At 26.8% G+C, this 14,806-nt stretch overlaps 1 protein-coding gene across 1 annotated transcript; it reads right to left on the minus strand.

Moving 5' to 3' along the window:
- Window positions 1-785: 785 nt before the first annotated feature.
- On the minus strand, window positions 786-14,806 carry LOC145831693 (glutathione hydrolase-like YwrD proenzyme). Its single transcript, XM_082939009.1, has 8 exons — window positions 14,526-14,806; window positions 10,464-10,650; window positions 9,723-9,907; window positions 6,537-6,761; window positions 6,344-6,482; window positions 5,440-5,585; window positions 4,546-4,856; window positions 786-1,344 (listed from the first exon to the last, which is right to left on the minus strand). Exons 1-8 carry the CDS (start codon window positions 14,776-14,778, stop codon window positions 1,018-1,020), a joined length of 1,773 nt encoding a protein of 590 aa, XP_082795135.1. The 5' UTR covers window positions 14,779-14,806; the 3' UTR covers window positions 786-1,017.

The following is a 14,806-nucleotide window of genomic DNA, read 5'->3' on the forward strand; positions in this document are numbered from 1 at the left end:
ACATTAAACTCAAAATTTTTTATTAAACTAAGATAAACATGTAGAATTTTTTAGGTCATAACTATTAAAAATACTTCTTTTTTAAGAGTTTTGTAATTTCTTTAACTAAATATTCAATAATTTTTTTGTGTGTAATAAAAACATGTGTTTACAACGAACTAAAGGCAAGTTGTTTTAAATTTTAAAAACTTTCTACTAAATAATGTAGACTTTGAGTTTTTAAACTTTAACATTTTGCTCCTTATTTAGAAAAAAATTAAGAAAGTCAATTTACGTATTAGTGAATTCACAAAATATCTAGATTATTTAACATGTGAGTAAATTTATAGTGCAATAAATTCATAAAGGTATGATAACTTTAACTTTTCATACGTATTACATCTTACTAACTCACTTTACAATTTAAATAAAATAAACTGTGTTAGTTCTCAACAGTTTAAGCTCACAAACCATACATACTATACATACAAGTTTACTTGTTTTAAATATTTTATTGCAACTCTTTACTATTTTGAAAAAACAGACGATGAGTTTGATAATAATATATGAACAAGTAACTCCGAGTTCAAATGACTAAAATATAAGTTAAAAATTATGAATTAGTTACGATAAGTTATTGCAAGACGGGCTCATTAATAATATGGATAAACTAAAATTTCATTAAACAAATTATGTTGAAACAAACAGTATCAATTATAAAAGTTATTTTGATTAAAGTCTTTAAAAACAAAGGATACTCTATAACAGTATCAACAAAAACTTACAGTTATTTGGCACTTAAAAACAAAAAAAAAAACGAATTAATATGCAGCATGAATTAAACTAGATCTAAGTAAATACTTCATGATTATAACAAATAAAAGTAAAAATAATGATGTAAAGTTGGTAAAAACATGACTCAAACTAGATTTTAGTAAAAAGTATTACTTGATGTTAATGCATACTGATCAAAACAAAAATAAATATATAAAGCTAATTAAATAAAGTACAAAGTTTTAAATACAAATAAAAATAATATTAGTAACCTTTTGCACAACCGTCCGCCCTGCGGTCCGATCCGGCCCAGTACCTCATCCCACCCATTTGGTCCTTCCCGCCATTTTTGGACCAAAAGGGCCGCGTCGCGATCACCTGTCCCCTTCCGAACACCGACCTGCCGAACCCGTGCACGTCCCCTTCCGCTTGGTGTCCTCGTTGCGTCAGTTGCTTGGCAACGTGTAGCGGGATTCCCCGTTCGAGCTTGACTCCGCCGTGCATGGACTTGTGACCGGCCCCCACAAGGAATCGGGGCGCGTCCAGAGCTTGTTGCGGGTCCATGCCGAATACGAGCATGTTGAGGAGAACCTGCAGGAAAAGTGTTTATTTTTTCAATAATTTTTAAAATTATTTAGTTTGTTATGCTTTTGATAGACACGTTTTTGTTAATTTTTTCCAGGTTTTCATTATTTTGTTTAAAATTTTAATAATTCATAGTTTATCGTTTTTTAGAGATAACGTAAAAGCTATCATAGAGATATTTTGTGTGTTTCTTATTCCATTGCAACGTGCATTAACTATTTTTTTAACCTTTTGCGAAACATTTTCATAAGTTTGTTTTAAATCCATATCATAAACATAAAATAAACATTCTTACTATTTAGTTGTAGTTTAAACTCATATTTAATGGTTCGGTTTTTTTTATGAAAATTGTATCAAAGTTGAAACTTTTTGTAAAAACAATTTTGTTTAAGTATTTTTGTACAACAAGAGCAGCTTCAAATGTCAGTGACAAACTATGTTTTTAAAGTTATACAGTGACAAAACTAATTTTTTAAACAGGTTTTAATGAACGCTTTTCTTTATGGTTATTAAATTAAACGTTTTTTCATGTATTTTGATGAGCCATGTAAAGTTTTAAAAAACCATTTATTACAATTTTCACTAATTCAATCATTTTACAAACTTGATTTTACATTTACTTATACATATTTGTGCAACTTTTTGAAAATTGAACTAACTTCTTTCATATAACTTCAATAATCATAAGTCAATTAAAACTCACATGAATCATTGTAAAATAAGTAACAAATAAATTAAACTATAAAACTAAACTTTAATAAAAATATACAAAATATATACATTACCTAAATATATTTTAAATGTTTGCATCTTATATATAGGACTTACTAAACTCACGATTTTATAACATCTTAAAAATTATTTTAAACTTTCTTAAGGTGTAGAAATTATTTGTAGCTGAGAAAGTAAAAAAATAAAAACTGTAAAAATTTGTTTTTTTACTTAACTTCATAAAACAGAAAAATTAAAAAAAAGCTTTATATACATAATAACTTTACCATAAATGTGTAAGTTTCAAGGATAAGCAAAAGGTGTTTAAAGTTATGGGTATTTAAGAATTTATTAATTTATTATTTTTGAGAATAAACAATTACTCAGTTTCACCGCAGAGCGGATTTTCAAATTGTAAATCTGTAGTAAAATAATAATGTTAAAAATGACAAATCTTTAAAAATTGGTTTGAGTTAAGTTTATATACAAAAAAATTAAAAAACAAATTAAGAATTATATTATATTAATGCAAAACAACCTTTAATTTTAAAAATATCAAAATATAGTCTACAAACAATACAATTAAACCATAGTATACTGTGGGGTATTGATATCTAATAGATTTAAAGAGATAAAAACTTTTACAGAGTTAAAAGTTATGGAGTAGTAGATACATATTATTAAGCACACAGTTCTAATAATAAATTAATAATGTAATAATGTTCAAAATAAAACAAGGGAGTAAGCATTAAAAAAAATTTTTGAAAGCATTGTTGTTGTTGTTAACACAGTTGTATTATGATGACAAAGAATAAAATGGCTTTTTGTGAAAAATTTTAGATAAGCGAAAAATAGAATGAGGGTTAGATTTCAGATGTTAAATTTAAAAAATAAGATAAAAAATTAAATATATTTAGTTGAGAGATAATCAAAGAGAGTATAAACTACTAATAATTCAACTCCAGAAAAAATATATATATACTAATTCTCCAACAATTATGATTTACAACTGGAAATGGGTATATTATAGGGTATGCACAATTTATCTTATATCTTAATGAAATATATTTAACTAATAAACAGACTTGAAAAAAATAAAATAGTTTTAATACTTTAAGACTGAGAATGGGAATAATATTATGATACATGCACAAATAATAAAAAATCTTAATAAAATTGATACCTATGTGAGATATAAATTATAAATATTCATTTAAGTAATGTGGGCATTGGGTTATCAGTTCGTTTCTCTTGTTTAAGGTTTTTCTCTTATCTGCTAGGGCTATATGGAGTCTTTCTAGGTTACATAAAGTGCACATGTTAGTATGGTTTGTGTTAGATTTTAGTGATTCTACTATTTTCCATTCAATTGAGTATTTTATATGGTTACTGTATAGATCCCATAGGTGATTTGCAAGTTGGGTACAATTTTTGGGTTTGCTTTTAAAAGGTTTTGGGAAAGAGGTTTTGTGTTCATTATATCTAGACTTAAATGTTCTTTTGGTTGAACCAATATAAATCTTGTGGTCATTTACGGATGTGGAGACTTTAGCTTGATATATTACATTACTTAGGCAACACTTGTTATCCACGGGGCAGTTTGTTTTTATTCTACAATTACAAAGTTTTTCGTTTTTATCTGATTTTTTCGTGAGTTTTTTGTTGTGGGAATTTATAAGGGCCATAATATTTGGTGTGCAGCAGTATGATATTTTTATAGAATTTCTGTTGATTATTTTGTGATAGATGGTGTCTAAGCCATTTTATTCTTTGTCATCATAATACAACTGTGTTAACAACAACAACAATGCTTTCAAAAATTTTTTTTAATGCTTACTCCCTTGTTTTATTTTGAACATTATTACATTATTAATTTATTATTAGAACTGTGTGCTTAATAATATGTATCTACTACTCCATAACTTTTAACTCTGTAAAAGTTTTTATCTCTTTAAATCTATTAGATATCAATACCCCACAGTATACTATGGTTTAATTGTATTGTTTGTAGACTATATTTTGATATTTTTAAAATTAAAGGTTGTTTTGCATTAATATAATATAATTCTTAATTTGTTTTTTAATTTTTTTGTATATAAACTTAACTCAAACCAATTTTTAAAGATTTGTCATTTTTAACATTATTATTTTACTACAGATTTACAATTTGAAAATCCGCTCTGCGGTGAAACTGAGTAATTGTTTATTCTCAAAAATAATAAATTAATAACTATCAATCTCCTATTAGTGGATAGATTACTGTGTCCTGTTTATTTGTTCTAAACTCTCTAGTTATATTTAAGAATTTCTTAAATTTTAAAATCAAATACTCCTGATTATTTTCCTTCTAAATTTCAAACTCAATAATTTCACATTATTTTTGGCCACATTATATTAAAAATTTTAGCAGTCAAATAATCAAAACAATACTAAATTTAAGCCCTTATCCTTGTGTTAAAAAAAACTTCAAACTTATTAAACTTCATCAAAATTAACCTGCACATGCCCTTGCGGTTGCATGAAGCCCCCCATCACGCCGAACGACATCAGGGCCTCGCCGCTATCGGCGCAAGTGAGCATGGCGGGAATTATGGTGTGATAGGGCCTCTTGCCGGGCTCAAGCATGTTCGCGTGGCCCCTTTCCAGCGAAAAATTGAAGCCCCTGTTCTGAAGGGTGAAACCGCACTTTTCAGGGACAATCCCCGTTCCGAAACCCATGTAGTTGCTGTTGATGAAGCTGCACAGGTTGCCATGGCGATCGGAGGTGGTGAAGTAGACGGTGTCGCCCCTCGAACTGAACGGGTTGCCTGCAAGTAGAACTTTCATTTTTAAGTAAGCTTATTCGATATTTCAATTTACATATCTTTAACTTTATTTTTGTTAGAGTTTAGGTTGTTTACTAAAAGCCTTTTAAAGTTCAAGAGATATATTTAGTGTAATGTATTTTTCACAATTATCAGACTAAAATTATTTTTGCAATTCGTTTTTCTACAAACATTTTCAATAAATTAAATTATGGGAATATTTTTCTGTTAAGACTTTTAAAAATATAAAATTTAAGATGCATTTAAATTTAAATTCGTTTTGTTAAAAAAGGTTCCTGTTTATTGACAACAATAAATTAAATTCAGTAAAATGTGCAAAAAACTTGCTTAATTTAATTTTAAAGTTATTTGATCCTATGTTTCGGCAAGACATTGAGATGTTTATATATAACATATAAACCTAAAGATAACTTTTGAACTAAATACGATTTAAATCTTTACCAGATCAGAAAACAGATTTAATTTTTTAGAAATGACAGAAAAATTAAACAGATATGCTCAAAAAGTAAATAATAATAATTTATTATCAAAATAAGTTTACTTTCTAAATTGAAACTAAGCTAACCAGGAAAATAAGAATTTAGAGCATTGCCACCGACATTGATAAGTTTTGATCTTTCAGCTCCGTATGAATCACTGATAAGCTCTGAAATGGGAATTTTAGAGAATTTCGGATCCCCACAAAACTTCGCCGCATCTTCAAAACTGAGTCTAAAATCATAAATTTTAAATATTAAACAGATAATCCAGTGTTAATTATTTTATCCTAAAATTTATCTAATAAAGAAATAAATGGTTAGAAAAATAATCATACACTATAAAAAACATTTGAGCAAATAAAGTAAACACTTAATTAATAAGAAGTTGATAGATAATAACACTGAAATAGAAAAAAATAAAGTAACAACAATAAAAGTTATCGGTTGATCATACTTATTTTGCAGATGTTCTATTTTAGCCATAACTTTTTACAGCTTTATTAATTTGAAAATAGTTCTTACGATGAAGGAGATTAACATAACTTAGATGACTACAACAAAAGAAATAAAAACGATAAACTACTAGTTCAATTAAAATTTATTTATTTAAAATTTTAACAAGTTAACTAAATTTAAAGTAATTTTTGAATAAGAACTATCTTTAGTATATAAATAAAAACTCATTTAAAATATCAAAGAACTGTTCACTAAATATTAAGGGTCTGTAGTTTTTAAAATATATAAACTGACGTATTTTTTATCAAGGGTAAAAAAAATGACTAATTTCAACAGAAACATTTTTAGAAAAACTGACAACATCTAAAAAACTAAATGACACTTTCATGTTTTCTTTAGAGTAAGTTATGCTTAGACATGATAAAATATCAGATTATTTGGACAAAAAAAAAACTTTTCTTTACAGACTTTAACTCAAACTTGAACCAAATTCAGCCGTGTTTACTATTAACAAAAGTTAACTAGAGAACAAACCTGACAGCTTCAATGAGGATGTGCAGGTACTCTGCGCTGTTGTGCTCGTACTTTTCCAACTCGAAGTTCTTCAAAATTGACAGGGCGAGCAACGCAACCATACCCTGGCTGTTCGGCTGTGTTTCCCACAGCTTGCAACCTGTTACAAAACAAAATTTCAATTTTGTTCACAATTACCGCATACAACAGCTACCTTTGTACTCGACGCATATGGGCTCAGGAAAAGTGCTACAGTGGTTTTTCAGGTCGTCGCTGGTCATCACACCTCCCATCGTTTCTATGACACCGACGATATTTTCGGCTACCCAGCCCTTGTAAAAGCCATTTTTGCCACTTTCTCCGATCGCTCTGAAAACGCTGGCGAGATTTTTGTTCTTCACGACTTCGTCAAGCTCAGGAGCTCTGTACGAGTTTCCGTCTGGAAAAGTGTTGGATGTTAGCACCTTAGTAGTGTTACTTTCACCGACTTTAAAGCTAAGCTAAAATAATAAAATAAACCAGTATAATTAAATAAAAACTAGTTGTATTTAAAAAGAAAACAGATATACTTAATACAAATCAATATAACATAACTTTAAAAAAAATTTGAGTTAAAATTTTTTTTTGACTTTAGTTGTCTTACATAGATAAAAAATTACTAAATTTTAAGCAATTAAAAAAACCAAAAGTAGTGAGAGAACGAAAATATGTAGAAATCTCTCAATAAAAAATATGTTAATACAAAAGATGCAGCATATTTTGTAATTAAACTACAACGTCTACTCATGAAATAAATTTGAAAATGTGTTAAAGACCTTTAAGATTTACAAAATATGCTTGATTAATTTTAAAAAAACAACAGTAAAAAATTACATAGAAGCTGTACTTTTTACAAATAAAAATTTATTGAAAGCTTTTACTGTAAGAAAAATGAATCATATGTTTTATTTAGTAAAATTAAGCAATCTACTTAAGAAATATAAGAAATATTTTCATTTTCTCAATATCAATTTCAAATACATAGTTTTGATTATACCACGTGAACCATCACACTCCAAGTTTTCAGTAAACTATTTTTACTACTTGCTTTTATTAGAGCTAATCAGTCAGTCACAACCGAAAAACTTTCAGTCGCTAATCTATAATCAATTAACCCTGTTTTAACTAGTGATGTACCGGACTCACTATCCGGGTCCGGCCGGATATTGCCATTTTTGTCTGATATCCGGATCCGGTTCCGGCCGGAATCTAATTTGAAAAAAAAGTCCGGATACGGGTCCGGCCGGATCCTAACAGAGATCCGGCCGTACCCGGATCTAGTTAGTAAAAAAGAGCATGCTGAAAAGTATTTTTTCAAAAACAAACCCTGTGTAAATTAATAAGTCATTTTCGTCAGTTATAATTAAACACCTACCGTGATTGGCTCATTTTGTACACGTGACTAATTTATATTTGTTTACATTTAAACTATGAAATAAACATTTCATGAAATGCAACTCTTTACATATGTTGTAAAATTAAAAACTTTGGAATGAATACTTGCATTATTTGTTGTTTAAAGTTGAGCTCAGAAAATATTTAGAGTTAATACGGTTAAATGTACGAGCCAATGAGAATCATATGACGAAATGTTTCAAACTAAATACTGATGCAACAAAACATCAGAACATGACAGGCAGTTTATATATAAGCAGTTAGTTAGTTTGGTGTTTAGCTTGAAGCAATAAAATATCTTGAACGTTTTTGTGAATGCTTATTGTAAGTAGTGTTTTGTTTTAAAAGTGAATATTTCAACTGGTGTTTAATTGTTTAAATATTTAAGCCAGGTTTATAGCTTATATTTTATTAAAAATTTTACAGTTTCTCGTTTACTAAAAGTTTTTTTTTATTTTTTGTTTTTTGTTTTAAGTCTTTTGATATAGATTTAAATAGCTTCCAGTTTTTAAAGTGTTACCAAAGTAATTAATAATTTTTTATTTGTTAGTATTTCTTGTTGTGTTTTATATAATAGATTCATCACTCAAAACTGTCGTGTCTGATTAAAGAAAGTAGTCTCAGTTAGAATTTAGTATTTGTTAGATAACAATTAAATAAGGTAGGATTTAATTATGATGGGTAGTACTAATAAGTTAAGTGTACCACAATCAGTCCACAACTTTACTACCAAATTGTCAACCTTTGCTAAATGTTCTACTGATTATTAGATTAAAGTAATTATTTCAGTTTTTAAAAACCTCATTCTGACTCAAGCTTGTTTATACTCACTCTAGCTAGTTTTATTGACTTAAACAGTGGCAACCCTGCTAGTTTGAAATTTTTTGGGAATTTTAGAAAATCTTGGACTGCCTCAGGCTAGTTTAGTTTTTTATAAAAACTCAGGCTAGTTTTGTTTTAGATTTTGAATGAGTTTGAGCTGATCCAGTTTTCAATATTTTGTAATTTTCTAGTGTATTTTGTTCAAGAACTTGATTTCAGATTTTTAATTGTAAATAACACCTAAATTTGTAAACCTTGTGGCTAGCTGTTCTACTTATTATTAGATTAAAGTTCTTTTTTTTTCAGTTTTTAAAAACCTCATTATGACTCAGGCTAGTTTATTCTAGTGATGTACCGGACTCACTATCCGGGTCCAGCCTGATATTGCCATTTTTGTCTGATATCTGGATCCGGCCGGATTATAATTTTAAAAAAAAAGTCCAGATCCGGTTCCGGCCGAACTCTAATTTTGAAAAAAAAGTCCGGATCCGGTTCCAGCCGGATTCTAATGTGAAAAAAAATCCGGATTCGGTTCTGGCCGGATTCTAACTTGAAAAAAAAGTCCAGATCCGGGTCCGGTACATCACTTGTTTTAAAATAAAGCTACTGTTTGCTGGATTCATGATAAAACATGATAAACTGTTTGTAGATAATCAACTCTGTTAGCATCTTCTTCGAAAGCAACTAATTGTAAGTTTCAATAAAAACGAAATCTACGTACTAGTCTACCAAGAGCCTGTGGTAAGATAGTCCAACTGATATGATCAAAACTTCTTATAACTTAAACTTGACTCACTGCAAAAGAAAGTCCAGAGTTTCGCTCTGATGACTTTCGCCGATGTTTTAATTGATCAGACTTCAAATAAAACAATTTTTTGATTGTTCATATAATTGATTTTTTTTTTTAATTTTGGTTGTCTTTGCTACAATAATAATTTAGTTCAATGAAAAAAAAGTTTAAATTTCATTAATTTGGTTTTATAACTGATTTTTAATTGTTTATATTTTAGTAGATCATACTATACTTTTGTTAGAGTAATTAAGAGACTGACAATGTAATTAAAATAAAAATACAAAGTTTTGCTATCAGACTAGTACATTTTCATAAAAATTTGGCATATATCAAAATTTTATAAACTAAAACCTCTTACTAAAAGATCACATCCATGTTTGTTTTTAGCATCTAGAAGTTTTTCAGCTTCACTTTTCCAAGAGTTTTGAGTTATTTTTCCTACTTTAAACCCATCTTCTGCCAGTTTTATTGCTGGCATCAAAATTTGTAGCAAACTTAAGTTTTTACTTCCATGTTTTTCTACACAGTCAACCCAGCTGAAAAGAAAGAAGTTTGTGTATTTAACTTAATTCAATAATTTATATAAATTTTTTAGGTTTAACAATCACACTATAGTGAATTAATATACTCTTGTTGTACTTTACTAAGTTTGTAATATAGTAATACTTTTCAAAACTATTAACTTCTATGATTTTTATAAACAAAAATTTTAATTTGTTAGCTAAATAAAATATATAAATTCCCTTTAGCTTTAATGTTTTATTAAGGTAAAACACTTCTAGAAAATTTTAAAACAAACAAAATTAAAAACAGCTTAAATCAATTTAAGTAATTAAAGTTTTTAGTCGTTAAATGAACCAATTTTGGTATATTAAATAAAACATTAGTTAAAAAATGTTCTATAATTGATTTATTAGTTATCAATTTTAACAAAATGCGGATTTTCAACACAAGATAAAAGGTTTAAAAATAAAAAAATAAATTTAATAATGTTCGATAAAAATTATCAGAACTTAATTCAAAAAACATTTAGTTTGTAAGATTATTTTATACATTTTTATAGTTTGAAAACCCGCTTTCAAATACCCTTACCCAGCTGAAGCTCCAGGCACAGTTACGCTGAGTGCACTTCTTTCGGGGAACTTGTTGGTCCGAGAATAGCCGTTCTGTTCGAGCCAATCAACGTCCAGCTTCAACGGGCACCTTCCGCTGGCGTTTATACTGTGAACTTTCTTGTCTGCTGCGTTGTAGTAAAGCACAAACACGTCTCCGCCAACCCCTATGATTTTAGCTTAATTATTTGTCATTTAATTATTCAAAACAAGTAAAGTTGATTAAAAAATGTTTAGGTGAAATAAAAAAAGTACTTTCTTTTAATCTAATTTATCTTAAAAACTATATTACCTTAAACTGTTAGTAAGTACATTCAAAAACTTAACTTGGGAAAAAAAAGAAGTACGGATACTCAAAAGTATAGTGAGCAAAATCAGTGAGTAATTAAAAGTAAAATCTCAATTGATAAATAAAATGTTGATAATGTTCATCCTCTTAGCATTAATTTTTTAGATTATAAAAGGGTTTCAAGACTCACAAAACTCTACAAATAGTGGTCAATATATTATAACTTTAAGCTTACTTGAAATAATCTTAAAATAAGAATCAAAATAAATTGTTTTTTATGTAAATCGTTTATAAAAAAAAACTTAAATTTGAAAACTCGGTTATAAAGCAATGATTTACTCTATTAGAGATCTTCATTTGTATTTTAATTCTGAAAATAAATATAAAAGTAAACATAGACTTTAAATTTAAATTTACAGCCTATTTTTAAAATTAACTAAAACCAATAAAGGCTCAACACTACTTAGAAAAAAAACTTGTATGAAAAACTCTAGAGAAAAACTCTATTTAAAAAAATTGTTAAAAAGCTACTTTTGTTGAATATAAATCTATTTTATTTTTCTCATTGTGTGTTATCTTTAAGTGGCTCAGGTTTTTATGCCTGAGTCCAACATTGCACAATAAACAGTATAATGTTATGACAAAACATAAAAGTTTTTTGAAACTATAAAAGACCCAAGTAAACAATATGTAACAGCTAAAGTCTAAGAAACAAAATATAACTTTCATTTATATAACGAACAAAGTTATGGTAAAATAAATTAAAACTATAACAAACGAAAACTACCTCATTTCTGTACATAGAAAAAACATACTTTTTAAAAATAACATATAAATTAACCTTCTCATTTTGATCTTTTTGTGCAAAGTTCTTTATGTCTACAAAAAGAAATACTTTTTAAGCTAAGTATTCGATAAAAAATGCTTTAACAGAAAATTATTAAAAAAATTTTAACATACAACTATTGATAAAAATTAAATTTTTTATCTAGCAACTGTCTAGTTTTACTAAATCAAACTTTTTTATTATTTAAACTTGCTTTTTTGGGCCAAAACTTTTTTGCCTCGGTTACTTAATCTTTATAAAAGATAAAATAAACCCTGGCACTTTTGGAAGATAAACTATACAATTGATAATTCTTGAATGCAACAGTCCAATGTTCTCAAACCATTTTAACGAAAAAGAAGAAAAATAAAGGAAAACCTTTACAAGTCAAGGCTATCAAGTTAGAGTTAAGATTATAAAGACTTTTTACAGTAACTGTTTATACTTTAGTTAAAAGTATTTAATAAAATTTATTGCTAAATTTTTATTTATATTCTTTTGATAACAGTTTTACCTTCACATAGGAAAACTTTCCCAACATTATTCTGTTTAAATTCTGTGTACCTTGGGTTAAACTTTTTTAGACAATAACCAGACACTTTAAGTTGAACATCACATGCTTATAATTTTTACCCCCATTTACAATACGTTTAGTATACTATATCTTTACATTCTTTTACTTTTAATAAGTGTTGTCAGATTTTACAAATACATTTAAAAATCTCTTTAGCATGGTTTTTTTAATTAAATAATGACTGTTTAGAACAAAAAGTAAAATAAGTTTTAGCTATTTCTTATAAATAAATAAAGCTTACTGTAATGTTACTACAAAATGTAAACAAACTTGATTTTCTACTTCAACAAAAACAGCTCTTTTTAGCCTGAAAAATAAACTTTTCAACTGATTAAATTCAAATTTTGACTATCAATTAGTTAAAGAAAAATACAAATACATAGTTTTTACCCAAACAAAAAAAAATACGTCTATATATTATAAAATTTAAAGAATTTTTAAGTTCTTTTCTTTTAATAACTAAGTATTTAAACTTACCAGGTTTTTGAAGTGGATTATTTTTGAAAAGTTTCAGAAATGGTTGAAAGTATTTTTTAAATTTAAAATCAAAAAAAAAAAGAACAATCAGTAGCTCAAATTTAAAATAAAGATAGTTTTGATTAAAACAAAGAATCAAAATAGTTTAGAAAGTCACATAAATGTGGTAGAAGAAGTTTTTTACTTTTAAAATTGTTTGCTTCTTAATTTACTACGTATATATTTTTAACATAAGTAATTTCTAAAAAGTTATTTTGGACTTAATAAATAAGTTGAAACAACCTGGTGACTCTAATACAGATATTTTGAAATAAACTGGTAGACCAATTTATTACAACTAAAACATTTTTTAAATATATTGCTAAAGTTTTTTTAAGTTGTTGTTGTAATTTTTAAATTGTTTTAACAATTTTGTAATACATAGAGGTAATACTATGTATTACAAAATAGTTAAAACTACTTAAAAACTACAACAACAACAACAACAGCTTAGAAAAACTTTCCCAATGTATAAAAATAAAAGTACAACTAATTTAATTTTTTTACTGATACTTAAAAAACATTAATAGTTTACTCTAAAATAAATAATTTATTAACTTTTATTTTAGATGCAAGTTAAGCATATCTAAAAAATTATAACCTTTCTCAAGTTATACACTAGAAAATATAATTTAACTTAGAGAGTAAATTAAATGTAATAGCTAAAAAAATGCAACAAAAATCATTAAACATTGTTATAATAGTTAGTAAAATGAACTTATGTCTACAGTAAACTTAATTAAACATACATTTCAAAAACAAATACAATTAGTATTTGGACAAGTTACTTTAGGTGAACATTTTTATTTATTTTTAGGTCTAGAAGACAATTTTATTTAGGTAAACTTCTAGAAAAATCAACAGTTTTATACAGACTATTTTGTTAAGCTTAAATATTAATAATGATTTTAAAAATTATTAAGTATAGCTGTGGCAAACAATTAATCGTTTTCAAATTAATTTTCTAAATATTATATTGACACGAATAATTACTTTAAATTACATCAGTGCTTATGATTTAGATTTAATCAACATGATAATATACAGGGTTGCAAAGGTTTATTTTCTATTTTTTTAGGCTTTTTGAACCTTTTCCAGGTTTTTTTGAAAACAAGTATTTTGGACTTATATTTATGTATTATTTTATTTTTATAAAAACATTTCATTAGTTAAATTTTTATTAAAAGATGAATTTAAGGTAAACTGTCTTAAATAGCATAACAACATTGAAAAGATATTGTAAAGCTAGTTTATCTAAATAAATGTTTTATCTGAATAAAAATTTAAATAAACCAAATTAATCTTTTGCTATATTTTTCTTTCTAATCGAAATGTTATTACTTTACATGTATAAACAGTTCAAAATTTCAGGTTTTTCCAGTTTTTTTTGAAAATTTATCAAGTTCCAAGTTTTTCCATGATTTAAGATTTTTTGGCAACTAAGTTTTTAGTTGCATTTTATAAATTACTTGGTTTATAGTCTGTATACAAAAAAAATAACAACATTTATAAATTATTTTAAAGTGTTAATAAATTTAATTTTTACTAAACCTTCCTAAAATATATTTAAAATAAAATAAAATTGAATAAATACTGTACACTGACTGTATTGACATGGGTGCAAGCTTTAATAAAATACAACAAACAACTGTTTTTATTATATTAAACAACTTCAAAACTAAAATCATACTCCATTTCAAAAACTTTTCAGTCTGAAGTTTTAATCAACTACCGTAGTAAAATCTATCTTAAGAAAAAACTTAAGACATAAACCAGGTTTAAATAAAAGCATGACTAAATTCATTTTATTTTTAACAATATAATACATTTAACGAACCAGTTGAACATGGCTCCACTACATTTAGAGCAGCAGCAACAGCCACTGCACAATCGGCAGCATTTCCACCTAATTTCAAAATATCTACTCCTACTTGAGAAGCAATCTCACTACTGGATGCAACACATCCGTTTTTGCATGTGTATGTTGATACATGAGAAGTAAAATCAAGATCTTCCAATTTAGCATTAATAGTGTTAAGGTTATCGTTGGTGTTAAGGTTATTAGTGTTAAGGTTTTTCGAGTGGTACATCGTTTTGAAACAAATATTAAAAGCTGTG

Source organism: Thalia democratica, chromosome 1 (genome assembly GCF_965202585.1).
Source record: "Thalia democratica chromosome 1, ktThaDemo2.hap1.1, whole genome shotgun sequence".
NCBI classification, from domain to species: Eukaryota; Metazoa; Chordata; class Thaliacea; order Salpida; family Salpidae; genus Thalia; species Thalia democratica.